Genomic DNA, 20,456 nt, shown 5'->3' on the forward strand with positions numbered 1-20,456 from the left:
CCCTCACTCCATTAACATACATATTCAGTGACAGCACAAGGCTTTGTGTTGCTGCTACCATTTTCAATGTAGACTGCTTTTTATACTAAATGGTTAAACTCAGATAAAAACCCTTCCCACACTTCCAAATGCAAGATTTGCAGAGTTGTCCTAGGGAGTGAAAGCCTACCATTTCCTTCCTTCCCCAAAGCGACTCAAGCTGGAGACAGAAGGGGTACTGATGCTCACAGCCCAGCACAGCCACCTTGGGGAAGGGAGAGCGGGAAGGAGGGAATTTTTCTTCTTGTGCATGAAGTTTTGATTAGATTTTTTTTTCTTTTTAAGAAGTGTGTTTCTTATCTACTCAGAAGATATTCCCAAGAGTTCAACTTCATTCTCATTTACATCATTTCCTGTCCTGCAAGATCCCCAACAGCACTTCTCTGAGGTACAACCATTGTAACTGTGCAGTTTAGGACATGACCCCAGAGAATAATTTTTCTGTAGCATTATGAAAGTGGCTCCCTTTGACGATCAACTAGTTACACACTCTTAATATAGAATGCCACTAAATATGATGTGTTTCACACCTAACAAAATACAGACATGTCCCCGCATTTAACTGCAAATATACCATCAATTTACTTTCAAGTGCAGATGTATCATCTTTAATATTCTAGGAGCGAAGAGCAAGATATATATTCTTTCAATTGTTTTTTGGATAAAAGGAAAATCTGAACAGCATTTTTTCATCTACAATAGATTAATTATTGTATAAAAACACTCTCCTCTACATCAAGGTATTTTCAAATGTTGTCCTATAAATGAACTGGATTATTTCAACTCTGTACAGTATTTCGTCAAGTTTCTGACTAGACATTAAAAACACAAAGAAACGAGCTAATTTCACAATAACTGAACATTTAAATAAAATCTCTTCAGTAGACCTGAAGACCATAGGGAATTCCTAGAGAAAAAAATACTTTGAGAGTTAAAACTGGAAATGAATACATGTTAAACAACTAGAAGATAGAACACTAAATATTAATTCAGAAAATACTATCTGACAGTTAATTTCAAACTAACGTTCCAAAACAAAATTAATTCAACTTGTATTCCTGCTCATTGTCAACCTAACTGGGATATGTATAGCTACAACTTTCAGAAACTTTTGATATCACTGATGTTTGAAAGAAATGAAAATCTAACATTCTACACATATGCTGCATCCATGGGGAAGAAGCAAGGTCCCAAACTGTTCCAACAGATGTAGTATTCTCACATTTGCACCAAGTATATGAAGAGCGAATGGAGTAAAGATGTGTATATCTGGCACGTATATGGAGAGAAAAAAAAATCTCTGAACCGTATCAGGTGCATGTGAGATTTCTAGTCTGTATAAAGAAGGTAGATAAGGATATGTAAGTTATCCAATTTATAGAATGGTAAAAGGGGTGTTTTTTCTCCTCAGGACTTTATCTAAAGGTTGAGGTACAAGAATGGCATCATGATCTTTACATCACAGCAGTAAGATGAGCAATGGGAAGATGTTACCTCTAATCTCTGTGGAGACAAACATGTGAGAAGAAATTGATATCTCTGGCTCTTGATGGCCTGTAAGTCCAAAAGGAATTGGGTCTGTAGCCAATATGTGAAAGTTGATGATTAGTCACAGCAAGCGAAGAGACAGGGAAATGTACATGGCGTAAAGTAGATATGTAGGTTAATCAGGTCACAACTGAATTTACCATTGAACTTTAAATATTTGGATCTCAGAAGATTTAGAATTAAGTGTTTTTGTTCAACTAAAAAGAAAAGGAGTACTTGTGGCACCTTAGAGACTAACCATGCTCTTATGAGGATCTTTTTGTTTATAATATATTTATCTTGAAAGAGAACTCTAGTTTAAAGATCTCTGCTGGTGAAGGTACTTAAGACTTTTTTAGTGGATACATTATTATGAAGGCAATATATAAAATATTTTGTCAATAAGCAACTAAATGTTGTTTCTATTTTATATTATAAATTAGTGATGCAAGGTAGTTCATATTGTAGTGCATACGTGTTTTCTGAACGATTCTCTGCAGGTTTATTCTTGCATAAAAAGTTCTGTCCAGAAATGATGAATAAGCAGCTATTTGATGTTGTAATTCCTAAATTAATCAGGAAAACATGAGAGTTTTTCCGAGCAGATACAGTGATGACTTTACAAGCTCCACCAGGAGTGTCAGCAGTCCCTCCAAATCCCTTGAACCAGAGCTATAGGGCATTTGGCCCTTTCAAGCTCCATTTACTTGACCAGTCAAGCTATAAATATCAGCCAAGACCTGATGGAGCTTCTAAGAAATTTAGCTTCTAATGCTAGATGCTTCTGCCTACCTTTATAGCTGTTTTCAATATGCAGTAGTTCCTATTGATGCTTGGTGAGAAAAAAAATATTTTAAATAATTTTTTTTCTTTAGATTAGCTTTTTAAATACTACTTTGAAAAAAAAGAGGTTTCAAATGGGAAAAGCATAACTTTTTTTTTAAATAAAATCTCGTATCTCCAAAATACCTTTTCAAAATAGCATCAGTTTGCCATAAAACTGTCTTTTGGCTAGAGACCATAGGAGAAATTTCACGTCCATATGCCCATGAGGAAATTAAATTGGAGAGAGGAAGGGGGAAAGACATCACAAAAGAGGTTTTTTAATGAAAATTAAGTTACAATGTTTACTACAGAATTGATACTTTCACTAAGAATTCTTAAGTATTATTGAGCAACTATTCTTCAAAGAACTCTTGTTTACTACCTTCAGGAAAACAAAGTACTTCTGACTATTAGGAATTATAGATTATTATTATTTCTTCAAGGAAATTAAGCAAAGCATACTATGATAATGTGCTATGATTACAAAAGCATCCTGATTAAAAAACAGATTTATTTGGTTAATTCTGTTTAAGTAACCTTAAAATTATTAAATACATACTTTTAAACTGGATAGACAAATTGCAAATGACAACTAATTAAGACCTGCAATGTAATTTATATTGCCACTATCTCTTTAGTGAGGTTTGAGTGATACATTTCTCTATTTCACATTTTATAAACATGGATATACCAGCTATAAATTTCACTGTCTCAAAATATGAAAGTCAGATACCTTCAAACTCTGGCAAAATTAATTCTACAGGATTCAGAACAATTAGTTTTTATTAGCAGAAAAACCGATTTAGGTATTTAAACCAAAAACTCATACTGATTTAGAAATCTTACAAAAAACCCTCTTTATAATGTAACACGTAACCAGCAGAGTTTGAGCACATAGGCTGCTTCTAACAAAATATCAATACCTATTAGCTGTAGAATAATTCCCGTTTTAAAATTTGTTTCAATTAAAAAATACTAGCTAGAGGGTCCCAAGAAAGATGATCATAATTCCTTAAATTCAGACTGCTGCTCCTTTAAATGAAATTTACTCTCTCCAAACTTATATGCTTACTAATGTTAGTAAATATATTAAAAACATATTTTATCTGTCCAAAAGATAGGCAAAGAAAAACTCCCCTGGAATATGACAACGTCTTGCAACTTTCCCTCACCTAAAAGTAGGAAATAGTTTAGCCTCTACTCATTTCATTAACCTGCCACTCCAAAAATATTCACCTGGAGTTTAATTGGGAAGATTTCATATAAATACTTCTGATAAATAATTTTACTGAAAACAGTAAGTTTTTTTCAAAAATACTTAGGTTGAGCCTTTGCATCTCACTGCCATAGTAACAAAGCACGTTCAGGCAAAGGGAAAGCAACACACATATTCTATAGTTTCTAGTGTTATGCATTTAAGATACAGTCTTTGGCAAATTACAATTCCAGATTTCACTGTATTATGGAAATATGTAAGTTTTAAATTGATTAAACTGTTAACATGTATTTATATAAGTGGTATATATATTTTTCATGTTGTGACAAAGCTCTGTCCTTGCCTCCGTGGGTCCCGCGTTTCCTGGCGGATTTCGCTAGCCTCAGAGGCTCACTGTGACCCTCCACGTAACCCTTCTCTCTCTAGAGACAAGGGTCACAGTCTACTGAGCCATTTTCATCATAAGCCAGCAAGGGAGGTGAGGAGAAGTTATCCTTCCTTGCACAGTCTCTGTTGTCTCCCAGTCTCAGTGATTAATCAGGGGCCAAAGGTGGTGGTGGGGGAGCCTGGACCCACCCTCTACTCCGGGCTCCAGCCCAGGGACCCTAATAGTATCAGCTATGGTAGCTGACTTTTTAGAAACATGACATGTACAATTCCCTGGGCTACTTCCTCCACAGCAGCCCTCACTTCCTCAAGCTCCACTTCACCCCTACCTCAGGGCCGCCTTCCTTGTGCCTGATATGGTGTGTACTACTCAATCTCTCCAACAGCACAACTTCCTCCCACAGCTCCTGACATGCACACCCACCTGACTAACTGGGAGGCTTTTAACTAGTTTCAGCCAGCCCCTGATTGGCTTCAGGTGTCCCAATCAACCTAGCCTTCTGGAAAGTTCTTAATTGGCCCCAGGTGTCTTAATTGACCTGGAGCAGCTTCCATTTCACTTAACCTGGTACCAGGGATTTGTTTAGCCTGGAGCTAATATATCTATCTCCCACTACTTTTCTATAGCCATCTGGCCTTGCCCCATCATAATATATATACACATGGTTTTTATGTATATGGCTGTCAGAAGTTTAGTAACATCCTCCTTTCCAACCCTCCCCAACTCCTTTCAACCATCCAAAATAATGTTAATTTCACGGCCCTGACCATGTCACACCCCTATTGTGTCTGTTCACTGACTTTTGGGATAGAGTTCCAACCCTTCACCTTCACTTTTAAAGGCCTTAATAAGACTGCATCTGCTTACAATTCTTCCCTTGTTTCTTCCTAGTCCCTGTCTTGTGGTCTGTTGACTCTTCTAGGCTTCTTGTTCCCTTTGTCTTTCTTCTGCTATCCCATGCTTTCCCCAGAGGCCTCTCTGCTTGTAACAGCCTCCCTCTTCTCACCAAGCATACCCACTCTCTTTGTAATATAGCCTCAAAACTCACCCTCTTGCACAGCCAGTGACCTCCACTAGTGAAATATGGCTTTACCTTTCTAGTCTTACCAAAAAGCAAACTTCCCATGCACACCTTTACTGTTGTAATATTTATCCCACTCCTTTTTTATTTCCTATGTTTTTCTCATTTATATTATAAATTTTGTGGTTTGTACTATAAATCACAAAGAATTTCTGTAAATCACAATGCAAAATCATACTGAGGTATACATAGAGAAAATGTAGTGACACACTTCAAATTTTTCTTCATGGGGAATAATTTATAATTTTTATTTAATGTTAGTTTAGATCAGGAATATTGTCTATAAAGTGTGTGGGATCAAAGTGCACAATACAGCTGTAGTTTGAAAAAAAAAAAACAAATTATATATCCGGGGTGGCCAAACTGTAGCTTGTGAGCCACATGCAGCTCTTTTACTGTTAAAGTGTGGCTCGCGGAGCCCTGCCTTCCTCCCCCCACCCCCTCTCCACTTACTAGACTGGGGGGAGCTTGGGACCTCGGCCTTGCAGCGGGGTGGTGGCGTTGGGGCTTCTGCCCAGCAAGGAGGGGGGTCTCAAGGCAGGCATGCTCCAGCTCTCGAACTTCTGAAGATTGTCATATGTGGCTCGGAGGGCCAGTAAAGTTTGGTCACCCGTTATATACTTAAATCAAAGTTGGTCTGGACGAAAGTTTTATTTACATTTACTGATAAGCAGTTGAAAAAGAACAGCAGGAAAACTATTCACTTGTATACACTGCTCTCATATTGTCAATATCTCAAATAGGATCAATTTAATAAGGTCAGCACCATAAAAAATTCCAAACTATTTAATTCTGTTAATTTTGAGCTCTATTAAGTGCACTCCACAGTTTGTTCATTTTCAGATATTTTGATTTAAAAATATGTTAGAGTAGCCCTTTAACGTGCACTGTATAACAAAAGGCATGATAGTTTTTCAAATGATTGTCATAATAACTTGAGGGCAAAACACAAAAACTGTCAAAATGCAAATAATCCTCTCAGAAGGAGAAGTCTACTTGTCTAAAGTCTTTCTGAAATTTTATTTTTAATGAACAAGTGTATTTTGTATTTTCATGCTACAAATGACTTCCTAATAAGATTTATATCCCCACTGGAAATATAATGACAGCAGACCTCTGCTCTGATGGACGTATTAATTAAAACCTCTTCCAGTGTAGCCTAGCACAGGGATTTTGCCCATATTTTTATGTTGGAAAAGAAAAAGGTAGTAATCCCTTAATATTTAAATTTAAATTGTTTTGCCTTTGCTGCAGGAATCAATGCCGCACTGTTGCCATTTAACTGATATTCAATTGGACATGTAAGCGAAGAAGCTATAATGTTTGTTTTCTATAGCTGTAGCTATGAAGGGAAGGCAATACTGCACTCTATACTAGCAAGTGCAAAAAGCAGTTCTAACTCCAAGTCAGCGAAGCTATATGCTCACATCTAAAAGCAGATTTTTAGAAGTTAACTCGTGCAAGTGAGTGTGTTATGTTCTTCTCCTAACCAAGGGTTCAAAACTTCTAAAGCACTATGAAGGGCATCAGTCCTAGCCCTGAAAAGAGAACCTGGCTTTGAGAGAGAAAAGGGTATAAATGAATCTCCTTCCCTAACACAGGGACAAATTTTATGTGCAAATGTACAAGTACAATGCATATGCATATTGCAGAGCAAATATTAGCCCAAAGCTCAGCTGTCTGCTTGTAATACCTTCAAATGCAAAGACACTGAATTCTCAAGCAGATCGTCAAATAACTCCTTATTCAACTGGGTGCTTCTGCAGTAGTTAGCTTTTTCCTGATGGATAATAGACTTGTAGACTTTAATGTCAGAAGGAACTAACATGATCATCTATCTGACCTCCTGCACATCACAGCCCACAGAATCTCACCCATCCACTCTTGTAGCAGGCCCATAACCTTTGGCTGAGGTACTGAAGTCCTCAAATCTTGAGGACGTGATGGCTGGAAATGTCAAATATACCAGTAATAAACCTGAGTTCTGTATTTGTAACCTACCACATTATGAAGTTTTTACTCTTGCAATAACTCTCCTTTAATAGTCATTCATTTTTATGAGAGTTGAACTGGGCTAACTCAGTAATATTTTTATTGTTTATTCCTTTACTTAACTTGATCTGATTACACTCAGTCTTCACAAAAACGACAAATTTTGTAAAATACTGTATGTTCCAATACTTTTAGCTCAAAAGACCAATCTCTAAGTCAATTTTCCTTCCATCATTTGTACACTAAGATCTCACTTCTTACAATAAGAATAAATTCAGCACTTCTGTAATCCAAATTCCCCTGTGGTACAGGAATGGAAGGGAGGAGGAATCAAATAGTCTCAATGCATGCCTCAAAGATGAAAATAGTTACAAAATGTAAATACAATGGGTTAAAATATTAATTTTTATATTATTTTTGGCTAAATTTAAAGTGGGGAGGGGATTTCAGGAAAGGGATTAGGCAGAAGGAGAAAAAGAAAATGTGGTATCATCATTCTTTAGCGGAAAGTCCTCCATATAATGCATATACAGGAACGCCAAATGGTGTCTGGGAATATCCTGTACACTTGAAATGTTTAATTGAAAAGCTTTATATTAATATGTTCTGACAAGCTTTTAAAGTAGCCAAATGCAAGTCTGAGCTATCATCTTCATTACTATTATATATTCAAGGATATTCTACAAATGAAATGGTAATTTAACTGCATTTGTCCATTATGAGATTACAAAATAGAAGTGATTTTTAGTTTAGAAATGTAGTTGCTTAATCACTAATAATAGATACTTTGAAACTTTTTATAAGGGGCGAAACCCATTTCTTGAAAGACTTTACAGTCCTTTGCTTCTACGGAGACATTTTCCTTAGATAAAAACCTAATAAGCCTTGGTAGAAAGAAAAAAGCTAGATGAAAAGAATTCATTCCTATAAGTGAAAATAGTCTTCATATCCACAAAAAGTAAATACCCTTTTTCTCATGCACATTAAAGCTGATCACTGACTTTTTTCAATTAAAATTAAATACATTCAAAGATAAGGATTAGACTACTGCAGATTCAACAACAGAAGATGCATTGAAATAGGTTGTTGAAATAGAGACAAACTTTGTTTGTACAATAGCAAATTAAGATTTAAAATATATATTTTAAATATCATGACCTGTAACATATGGCATAAATATTTATATGCTGGGGGTTTGTACTAGAAGCCACAGCAGTTAGACCACCTGCCATAAGAAACTTTTCTCTTTCAGATTGCACCATATCTCCTGGAGTTTATGCTGGGGAAAGATACATCATTCCATAACACTATTTTAAATGATATTTTTGCAGTTACAAATACAGAATTTATAAAAGAACACCTATCACATTCTCCAACTACCTTTGCCAGCCATGAAAAATGAAACATGCCAATATAAATACAGTAGTTTATTCTCAGATAAAAGTAATAATCCAAGCAAAAAACAAAAGCAAACCACACTCCATGTTACTCTCATCACAGCACCGACTCTCACCCCTCTTTATACCCAACACTCCTCAAAGTTTGTGTAAACATATGTTCTGCAGCTTGCCACTTTTTTTTTTTTAAACATACGACTGTTACAAGCAACATTCACTGATGATGAGAGAAAAAAGTTTTAATGTATTGTGTGAATCTGATAACTGTTTGTATAGTTATTTTCAGTTTCCACTATCATTTCCTGCATTCTACACAGATGCTGGATGGATATTTTTGCTGTGCCAAGTTTTTGGTATGCATTTTCTTTTAATGGCTGACTAACATTTTCTATGCGGTACACAATTCTTGTTGTTAAACAACTGTATTCCACGTTTATATTTATTAGTTACTATATCAAAAGCCTAGTATCTGTGACAGATATGCATCATTGCAGTAGAGTATAATGCATACTGCAAAAAGGACACGCTATTAAGCGATTCCAGGATACATTTTCTGAAGCAACAATATTCATTTGCATGATAAAAAGATGAGACACCACGAATACTGACATGTATATAAAAGCAAGGTTTTAAAAACAAGCTTCATCAGTGTTTTGTTCATACACATTGTCAGCATTCACTTGTTAAAATTAACATCTAATGTGAAATAGCTTGAGGGTAGCTGATCCCCTTAAACGATCACTTCATTCAAATCTTCTCTGCCCCCAAACACACAAAATAAACAGAGCAACAGACAAAAGCTTATAGCAATGCACTACACCAGTAAGAAAAGAGCAACACATTGTCTTTAGAGACTATGAGTATGATACATAACTGAAAGAAAGCTGGAAGCATTAAGGGTTCTACAGAGAAAACCTACAAAGAAAGGCATGTCCATACATGTTAATACAGCCTTAAAACTAAAAGTTTAACATTTCACTCAGGAGCTGTAACCAAAACAAAGAAATATCATATGGACTAATAAAGTCACTCTGCTCCAGTGTATTAATTTGTGGCTGGTAGGGATGCCAGCTTGATTCCTTACATTCTAAACTGACAACAGCAATGTATGGGAAGTCTATATGAGGAGATTAGCAGGAAGTGGAGAGAACAGTGATTCAAAACATTTTCAAAAACAGAAAACATAGTTAAGATCCAAAATAAGTAAAACCAAGTCTTGTTTACAATGCTTTTGAGGTCTGAAAAATTCAGACTCCTTTCGGCAATTTATCATTTTCAGTATTATACAGCATACCTTGTTTGGCTTCCAACTCCTCTTGGGTAAGCTGAGGTTTTTTCTCTTCAGCAGCAGTACAGGGAGTGGCGAGTGTTGGATTATTATTTGAAGAGTTGCTAGCATTCTCTTGGCCTTCCTTGCCCTCTTCCTCCTCCTCATCACTGTCATCATCTAGTTTAACACGGTTTTTCTCCAAGGGAAGGAGGTCATTTTCTTTGGCCTTGATTGCAAAGCTTATTGGAGCAAATGATGCTGTTGGATAAAGGAACAACAACACTTTTACATATCACTAGCACTACTGTGGAAAGCAGGTTAAATTCTTCTGCTTAGTTAATTACCACCTCTGCAGATTAACTTCTGAAAGATGAAACATGACTTCCCCATTTTTACAATCCTCTCGCTCAAAACACAGTGTGCTGTTCGCAGTACACTCTACTCTGGGGAAAGGGAAAATAGCTGATCATTCTCCCCCCACCAATGTTTTCTAGCTGCTTCTATAAATTGCTCAGCCTTCTCATTAGAGATGCATTTACATTTTGTTTTCAGTATTCATCACAAAAAAAGTTAAATAGAACTAAAATTAATTTTTATATCTGGTCCAAAATAAAAAGACCTCATTGTTTATATAATCTCTTCCTCACAAAACTTAGTATGCAGCATTTGAGTGCTTAAGACCAGCACATGCTAACGTTTTCTACACTCATATAATGCTATTGTTTAAGGTTAGGCATGATTTATACATTGTGTGCTACAGTTGAAATAAGGAGAACTTTAAGAATACATTCATGAAGTTTGTAGTCTGGAAATGCATCAGACATCTAGATTTGTAGTATTAAGCTGTGCTTTTTTACTTTACATCTTAAAACCCTTGCTGCGTGGGGTAAAAATACATTCCTCCTCCGCCTTTCATACAACTTGACACTTTAAAACTGAAGCAAATAAGTGGTTACCAAAATTTCAATCTCATTACAAAAATAGCCTGTATAAGGCAATAACTACACTACACCACTGTTAAATCATTATGAAAGCAGATTAAAAAGACTGGGACTTTTCAGCTTGGAAAAGCGACAATTAAGACGTCTGTACAATCATGAATGGTGTAGAGAAAATGAGCAAGAGTAATTTACTCCTTCACACAAGAAATAAACAGGCAGCATGTTTAAAATAAACATAAGGAAGTAATCCTTCACACAGGGCACAGTCAAGTTGTGGAACTCATTTTCAGGGGAAGATGTGAAGGCTAAAACTATAATAGGGTTCAAAAAAGAATTAGATAAGTTCTTGGAGAACAGGTCCATCAATGGCCATTAGCAAAGATAGTCAGGGATACACCCCTAAACTCTGGGTGTCCCTAGCCTATAACTGCCAGAAGCTGGGAGTTGACAACAGAGGATGGATCACTCAATGATTGCCTGTTCTATTCATTTCCTCTAAAGCACCTGGCACTGACCACTGTCAGAAGACAGGATACTGGGCTAGATGAACCATGGGTTTGAACCAACATGGCCTCTCTTATGTTCATTTAGCTCAAACTTCAATGAAAAGACATCAGTTTAGTATTTATCTGCTAGTTGTTGAGCTGCCTTTTCTGACCTGCCACCAGGTTTGACAGAAAGACCACGCTCAGTCCATTGGATCAATTGTATAAAAACAGTTACAAGTCACAGGTTGAAAAAATATGATAAAATCACATGGACATGAGGCCAATGGAACACACAAGCTTTTAATAACCCTTTGGTATCAGCTGCTGGAATTTCCCAATGAAAACTACTGAGAAATAAACAAGCAAGTTATAAACAGAAAACTCTTTTTTCTAAAAGATAAGGCAAAGTTTTTCAGATGCTTAGATTTGTTATAAAAAGAATCTAACTGATGAGCTGAAAAAGGATGAAATTCCAAGGCAAATGAAAAAGTTCACAAGAAATAGTTGTTTCCATAACAGTATAGCACTCTACAAATAAAATAATACTGAAAATACCAGTATACTCAAAATACTGAAATGGAAATAGCATGCAATTTCTACTTGTCATTTGGACAAAACAGGACATTTTATAAAACAGAATGCTGAAGTTTAGAATGGTATTGATAATGGGACAGAAATATCTGCCAAATAGGGTCAGTCTTAACATCAGATCTGGAAGACCCTGATTCTTCAGAAACATGAGCTGACCTTACCACAATCTGAACTTTTCTTACCCTTCCAAGAAATGTAAGTAGAGTTCTGCGCAGGTCATTCTGTGGGTCTTTTGGATCAGACATTATTTAGGTCCTATCTTCTCTATGTGTTTTTGTTTTAAACAAAAGAGTTTACCCCAGACGGGGAATGAGTTACAGTTGCTCACACAATCCTAACTGTAACAGTCCCTGATTTAAATCCTTAATTGTACAACCTTAATATTAAGATGTAGATGTCCTAGGGGGAAAAAAAACTTATTTATTGATATCTGTGTGTGTATTTTATATATAAAAATAAAATAAATATATATATATATAAAAATAAAATAAATCTGGTTGTGTATATACAAATAGGTAAAATAAATAAAAGGACTGGGAAAAATACAAAAAAGCTACATTCTGGAATAAATGGCTAGATACCACTAGAATGCACCTTGTGAAGACCCCAGGGGAAAAAACCTCCCACTCCTGTCTGAATGTCCATGAGAGCAGTATTGCCTCTTACTAAGCAAACAGCCTTAGTCACTTCCAACCTGTGCATTTTTCACCTGGCTAAATAAGCAATGCACACATTTGTAATACAGCCTTCATTAGCTGTATACCTTACAAACTTAGCAAAAAGCTGTGCAAAATTTATTATCTATGCGTAAGGCTGCACATTTATCACAGAGGCCACGGATTCTGTGACTTCTGCAGCAGCCCAGTGCGGCTGGCCCGGGAACCACCTGAGCAACTTGGGCAGCCTCTGCGCCAGTTGCACTAACTGCTGCTGTTGCAGTCTCAGCCCTCCCCACCCCCCAGTATCAGGAGTTTGGGTGTGGGGGAGCTCAGGGCGGAGGACTGGGGTGCAAGGTCGGTGCTTACGGAGGGGGCGGGGGGAGAGTCTCATCTCCCTGGAAGGGCAACAGCAACTCCCCTCCCTCAGCTCCTAGCTCCTTGTGCTGCCTCTGCCCGCAGGCACCAGGGCTTGATATTTTGTGCATGAATCAAAGTATTTTGTATCTATAAGTCTACTTATTAGGTCTACAATTCTAGGGACTCTATACTTAGGTTAAATTTAGTGTGTGACCAAATGGTGGAATGTATTGGTACAGCTGTGCCACTGTAAAATTGTAAGCGTAGACATAGCCTTAGTTTTCCTAAGGGGGTATGTAGTCCAGTCCAGGACTCTCTCTTGGAATACGTCTATACTGCAATTGGGAGCATGCTTCCCCGCATGGGGAGACGGACACAGTTTAGCTGTGCTCAAGCTAGTGCATTAAAAATAGCAGTGTGGCCACAGCAGCTCAGGTGGTGGATTGGGCTAGTCATCCGAGTATGTACCAGATAGTCTGCCTGAGCTACTACCTGTGCTGCCATGGCTATGCTGCTATTTTTAGTGCACTAACTCAAGCACAGCTAACCTGTGTCTGTCTACCCATGCTGGGAAGCACACTCCCAGCTGTTCTGTAGACATACTCCAAAATAAATTCCTAGACTAGGCTACAGCTGGCAGTAAGTGCCATCTCTTGCAGAATGGCAGAGGCTTTAACAATGACAAATAACTGTGCAGACCATAGGCTGAAGTTTGAGAACCACTTCTCTGTTAGTCTGTGATCTATGCTATAAAACAGTTTCAGAATGTCTAGTTTGGAAAAATCTGCTAGACTTGGCTCTGAATGGAAAAAGGAAACAGTTGCTGATTGAAAGGACAGGACCTAGATAAAGGGGGTGGGTTGGTCCCGTCAGTGGGGAAGGAGAGGCTAGTCATTCCTCACTGGAGGGAACGGGGCCAAATGATGGTCTTTGGACCACATGGACATCTTTTTGTCTTTTTCCTGAAGCCACTTTCGGTCTTAAGTGGATCTGCTAAGGGAGGCAGACAGTGGCAGAGGTGCTCTCTGGGTAGTGGGACAGGAACTCAGCCATACTTGGGGTCTGGGGTAAAAGACGCAGACCTGAATTAGTTAGTTCTGGGGCAGGCCTGGAGTGGAGGTGACTGTGACTCCTTGAAAAGACCAAGGGATCTAGGATCCCAATGGGAGCTCAAAAAGCTCTGGGAGTGAAGCAGCGCTAGAAGAGGAAGGGCACAGGTCAATAGGAATAATTACCTGGAGCCTCTGGAAGAAAGGGGGTTGTCTGCATGGGTCCATTACTCACTACCTGTTAAAAGACCCTGGTATGGAGATGGAAGGTGTTCACTGCCATACATTGCTTCTATTCCCTCTAGCCCCCAGAAGGTTCTATGGTTTGGGTCTGATATCTGCCCTTTGGCATCTAGTGGAAGAGAAATTTTCAAAAGCCCAGGTCTTCCAAATACAATTGTGTAAGGCCTTCAATTACCCCAATAAAAAAAGGACTTCAGATTTCTGAAGACACCTGTGGTTCATGATCTGCTCTCTACTCTCGGATTAACATTTTTTCTTTAAGGATACTAGATGTCATTGACAGAAGTTTAGTTGTTCTATTTGCCCATTTGTTTAGCATAAATCATGCGGAGGCTCAAGGATCCTGTCTAAACAAGATTACTAAATTGTACATTAGAAATAATTCATATGTTAAACAATTTAAGAGTCATGTCAACAAAACAAGAACAATTATGACCTAATGTGTTTTTATCATTGCAGCAAGCTGTAAAAAGAGGGGGGAAATAATTTTTTGCTTCCTTTCCCAATAAATCAAGTAAATAGATGGCAACAGCACAGGAAACAGGCCCTTCAAAGGAAATATGTCTACTACAAAGACTTGGTGCATTTCAACTCCATTAGCTGACTTTGCAAGGTTGGTCTTAAACATATTTTCCCCATTGTTCTCAAACCGCTAAAATTTCACATGCAGAAAATTCATCTAGCATTAAATAGACCTCTCCTTCAGCAAGGCTTTTTCTTCCAGCAAAGGAAGAGATAAGTAATTGTGGAAAGTGACCTCTATATACTTCCAATATTTGCAGTTTCAACTAGACTACAGCATTTTCCAGATGAAATAATCAAGCAGAAGTCTTAAAGATTCCATTTTATCCACAACCCTATTTTGCCCAATGTTTTCAATTATTAGTTTAAACAAAACAGACTTACTTATGTCCTGATATTTTTAAATTAGTTAGCAATGGCAAAAATAAGGTTCCACTAAGTTAAAACTCTTACCATATAAAAATATGGTCTAGTGCTGAATAACTCAATTTACTAAAAATTCTATGCTATTTATGGTCAAAGATTAGACATCTGAAATAGACTAATCCTGAGAGATACAAACTGTTTCAATCACTAGAAATTTTGAGGCTAGTTGTAGTTTCTTATTGTTCATAAAACAATACAGCACAGTTTCTTGTACAGAAGAGTTGGTAATATATAATAGATATCAATGGTGGGGAGGGGAGAGAACATTTCATAAGGGTAGCCTTCTTTTTGCCAATGCACAAACCATCCACAGATTTGAGTTATTTTTGCAGGCACAAATCAGGTAGTTAGAAGCACATGAAGTCAGATTTAGGCCTGCTCTACATTACAAACTTAGGTCGACATAAGCCACATTAAGTTGATCTAACACCGTATGTGTCTACACTACTGAGTCCCTTCCGCCGACCTCAGTAGCCTGTAAAGTCAACTTCTGTACTCCACCTTTGCGAGAGGTGCAGCACTTGATTTGACATCCATGGGCTGACACAACTGCATTGTCTAATTTGAATGATTTGCCCTCCAGGACGTGTCCCACAGTGCTCTGCTGCGACTGCTCTGGAAAGCGCTTTCAACTTCACTGCACGTCAGCCGGGTACACAGGACACAGCTGCTCCCCGTTAAGCCCCAGAAACTTTTGAATTTTCGTTTCCTGTTTGACCAGTATGGAGAGCTCACCAGCACAGCGGATCATGGAGACTCAAGGCCACAAACGCGCTCCAGCATGGAGTACACAGGAGGTGGTGGATCTTATTGCTGTGTGGGGAGAAGAGTCTGTGCAGGTAGAACTCCGATCCAGCAGAAGAAATGCTGACATCTATGCCAAGATCGGGGCACGGGAGAGAAGGGCTACACCAAGGACATGCTGAAGCTCCTTTATTTTCATGCAGCACTCTTCAAATGTGCCAGAAGACAAGGGAGACAAACAGGCTTTCTGATTCTGCCCCACAAACATGCCGCTTTTATGAGGAGCTGCATGTGAATCTTGGTGGCAACCCCACCACTACCCCAAAATGCTCTGTGGATATCTCCCAGGAGCCTTAGTGACTTGCTCAGCTTATGGTTGAATGGGTCCTTACTGCAGTTCAGGCTGCCTGTGTACAGCTTCATGAACCACGGAAGCAAGGAGTAGGCTGGGTTCCCAAGATAGCGATTGGCATTTCAACATCACCAATGGTTATTTTGCAGTCTGGAAAGAAAGTACCTGCTTGCAGCTTTTTGAATAGACTGGTGTTCCTAAAGATGTACACGTCCTGTCCTGCACCTTTCACCGACATCAACATTGGATGGTCAGGAAACGGCCCGTGATACACTAGCGCTTGCATCATCATTGAGAAGTACTCCTTTCGGCTTATGTACTCTTTGGCAAGGGGATCTTGATCCCAAGATAGACAGAATGTATATCACTATTGCCCCACCACAGTGGGGCGATATCCATGGCAAAACCATCCACTATGTCCTGCAGGTTGCCTGGAGTCACTACCCTTCTTAGCAGAAGTCTGTTGATGGCCCTATTGGATCACAACAGATCCCACGATAGATCTACCCACTCCAAATAGATGCCCCACTGACTGGCAGCAGTCTGGCGTTGCAAGCTTCCACAGAGCTATTGCCACTCACTTCTTCACTGTCAGAACAGCTCCAATTTTAGTACTGCTGCACTTCAAAGCTGGGGAAAGCTTCACAGTTCCTGGAAAGTGGCCTTAAAAATTCAAAAATTCTGCAGCCATTGCTCATCATCCCATAACTGCATAACGATGTCCCACCAGTCAGTGCTTGTTCCACTGTTTCAAGGTGATGCATGACTGTCGCCAGCAACTGTGAATCGCTCTGTTCTGTGTCTTCCAGCAGGGCTGCTTGCGTGGCATCACATTGTTTTGTGTGGCAGCTCCTGTGTTGGCTGTGTAGATAGTGCAGGATAAGGCGCAAGGTGTTTGTAATGCTCACAAACAGTGTACAGCTGAGCGGGGTCCATGCTTATCATGCTGTGGCGTCTGCGCGGGTATCTCAGGCTTACGAAAAAGGCTTGGGTTGTTTGCTGTTGATTTCAGGGAGGTAAGTGCATCATGGGAGACTAACTCCATGTTCCCATAACCACCCGTGCCAATGTTTTGGTCCCATAAGTCATTGCAAGCCCAACCCAAAATTCCTCTTGGCTCTGTACACTCTGGGATAGCTACCCACGGTGCAGTGCTTCGTGCATCAATGCAAGCCCTACTAGTGAGGATAAACTCCGCCGACACGAAGAGAGTAGTGTGGACACGCAAGATCGACTTGCTTAAATCAGAGACTCGATGTTGACTTACATGAAGTCGACTTAACTTTGTAGTGTAGACATGGCCTTAAACCTAGCATTAGTTTTGAAAACAAAGAAGGCCTACAAATATGGAGGCTAGGACTTTGCCCATCTGAAAATTTATACCATGATTTCTAAACGTAAGAGTGAGGCAGAACATACCATTTGTTAACATTTAGAAATTATACTTTATGGAAGTGCAGTACAGATATGTAAAATTATGAAGATCCACAAATATTAAGTAACTGGTCTATAGATACCAGTTCATTTTACATACTACTTTTCAGCCATATAAAAGTCTGCTTTCTTCTAACTTTTTGACATTCAAGTTATTATCCTCTTGGGTTTCAAACTCAAAGTTTGACACACTGAAATATGAAAGTAATCAAATTATTCAGTTTGGTGCTTTTGGATGCCTTTACACCGAAGTCCTTTCCTTGCTAATTATAGATTTGTTTTTAATGTATGCCTACAAAGACTTCATCTTCCAACTGTCTCAACATACCTTTCACCAATTTACCATCGCTGATAGTTTTATTGACAGGTGAATCCTTTATAATTCCTGGAGCACTCATCTCAGATGCATCTTCAGAAGTGTCATCATCCAGAAACTGAGTTTCACCCTGTGTGTCAGAAGCAGTATCTGCTGGAACATCTTCTGGTAAAGATACACCCTTTTCAAAGAGAAATTCAAAATGTTAATGACCACAGTTAATTGCTGAAAGTAACAATGTCTGACATGCAATCCATTTACAATATACAGCATAAAGTTGACTATCCAAATGGCTTCATCCTCTGATACAACATTTTAAAGACAAGTTCAGTGTTTTCTAGAAAACAACAAGAAAGTGTTGCAAGAGGAATAGAATATACTCTTTCGTTTGACCTTATGTACAGCTTTCATGACTCCAGCATCTTTCCACTGGGTAAGGACACACACAACTACTTTTACTATTGTTGCTTTATTTATTTCTTTGAAAGATCTATTAAAATTAACTATTTTTATTTTAGTCTTCTTCCTCAATCCACTCCCACCTATTAACTAACCCGCACAGGAAAAGCCGAGGAAATCAAGTGCTCTGAAGACCAACAATCCTGAGCACTGTTTAAAGAGGGAGAGAAGTGCAAGTTCTAGCACATCCATCACTAAAAATGCTCTACCACAAGTTGGCTGTGATGGTAAAAAGATCCAGTTTGGAAACCCCAAGGTTAGAAATATTTTGAGGAATTGCGAATCCACCTCCTATTTACAACTCTAGGAGACACGTCTGCTGAGGTCATCAGTCATGGTGTTCTGTATATGCAGAACATAAGAAGCTGAAATGACTATCTGGTCAGCTATGTCTCAATTCCAGGGGGAGAGAGAGAGAGAGACCGAGCGCACCCCACTCTGACTACTGATGAAAAACAAAGGCCACATTGTCATGATCTTGACAGATTTGGCTGTGATCAGGGGAAGAAAGTGGAAGGGAGCATAGAAGGGAGGTGACTTCTTGTCTCAGCAACTGATCATGAGATGGGTCCCTGAACAGGGAATATGAGAAAGGAATGGAGATGAAAGACAGAATAACCAGATATTATGACCTCCAATATCCATATATCAGATGCTGTTCTTCCCCATGAAGACTGAAAACAAGGAAGCGTCCCGGGGAGGGGAGGCAGGTTGAAGAATGGTATCAAGCAGAGAGTTCAGACTCTCGACCAAACCATCAAATGCAAAACGTTTAGATAACATGGCTGGCTGAGATGAATTGGTGGTGGCAGCAGCTTTTTTGAATAGCTTGTCGCTTAGCTGGTGTTTCAGGTGGTCTACAGAAATCAGGAAAGGGAACTGGGTGAGATCGCTGTGCTGTTTGAGACCTGCTACATTCTCTTTTATCTACAGGTGTAAAAAATCTGAGGGACCAATGCATGGCCCTCAAATCCTTCAAGATGTCAAGTGAGCCATCTGTACATTCTGAAAACTAGTGACCATCAAAGGGAAGGTCCTCTACAGTTCTCTGTACACCTCCCTAATGCAGATGGACAACTGGAGCCAAGATGCTTTCGCATCATGATCGCAGTGGAAACGGTCCAGGCTGCAGTCCAGGCTACATCTAAGGAGGCCTGCAATAGTGTTTTTGCTAATAGTTGCACTTCATGGTCTTTAATTGTTCATGTTGATTCTCTAGCAAAAGTTCAATAAAGCTGTTAAACTCATTGTAATTCAGAGAGTCATATTCTGACATAAGCGCTTAATGATTCACTGTTCTGAACTGTAACGTTGCAGAGGAATAACTCTTATGACCAAAGAAGTCAAGCTTAATATTGGGTCATCTACCATGTTCATTAACCTGCATCGACTACCTGGGAATTCGATGTTGGATGTGAAAATAAAACTCTAAATCCTGAGCTGACACTGTTTTTTGCCAGCAAGTTTACAAGTCGGAGGTAATGTAGGTAGAGTCTGCTCGATGGTATTGGCAGGCTCTAGCAAAAGTTTTATGGACAGGGAGGGCCATATGTACAGAAGTATGGAAAACATCCAGTTTACGAAAGGAATCCTGGACCTCTACTAAGGGATCTGAAGCATATCAGCTATGTGTTTCATCAGCTTCTGTAACTGCCTGAAGTCAATTACCAAGAAAGGTGGTGGGGGCATTGCAGTCTCAGAAGATGACGAGATATTAGTATGAGGTGTCACCTCCTTATGGGTAGGGCCCTACCAAATTCAGGGTCCATTTTCATCAATTTCAGGGCCAGAGGGCATTAAAATTAGTCAATTTAATGTTTTCAGATGTTTACATCTGAATATTCAGTGTTGTAACCCTGGGGGTCCCCCACTCAAAGAAAGGTCATGGTGGGTCACAAAGCTGTTGTAGGGGGGCTGCGTGATTGCCACCCTCACTTCTGTGCTGCCTTCAGATCTGGACTCTGAAGGCAGCAGCTGCAGAGCTTCTGCAGCTGGGTCTGATCCCCCCCCATGCTGCTGGGAGCGCCCCTGCCAGGAGCTCCTAGCTGCTCGTCCTGGTTGGTCTAGGAAGGGACAGGACTTCCTCTTCTGATGAATGGCCGCTCTCAGGGGGAAATCAGACCCACCTCCAGCTACCTCC

The 20,456-nt window shown here is 39.1% G+C and overlaps 1 protein-coding gene across 8 annotated transcripts in view; it reads right to left on the reverse strand.

Annotated features, from left to right (window-relative positions):
• The window catches only part of SFSWAP (splicing factor SWAP), a 96,030-nt gene that overhangs the window by 35,806 nt on the left and 39,768 nt on the right, over positions 1 to 20,456 (reverse strand). For all 8 annotated transcript variants that reach the window (XM_077834888.1, XM_077834887.1, XM_077834886.1 and 5 more), the window contains 2 exons: positions 17,870 to 18,038; positions 9,760 to 9,993 (listed from right to left, as the gene is read on the reverse strand). In XM_077834888.1, coding sequence (XP_077691014.1) covers positions 9,760 to 9,993; positions 17,870 to 18,038 — 403 coding nt within the window. The remainder of the gene's footprint in view (positions 1 to 9,759; positions 9,994 to 17,869; positions 18,039 to 20,456) is intronic.

This window comes from Eretmochelys imbricata, chromosome 15, assembly GCF_965152235.1.
Source record: "Eretmochelys imbricata isolate rEreImb1 chromosome 15, rEreImb1.hap1, whole genome shotgun sequence".
Lineage (NCBI taxonomy): Eukaryota > Metazoa > Chordata > Testudines > Cheloniidae > Eretmochelys > Eretmochelys imbricata.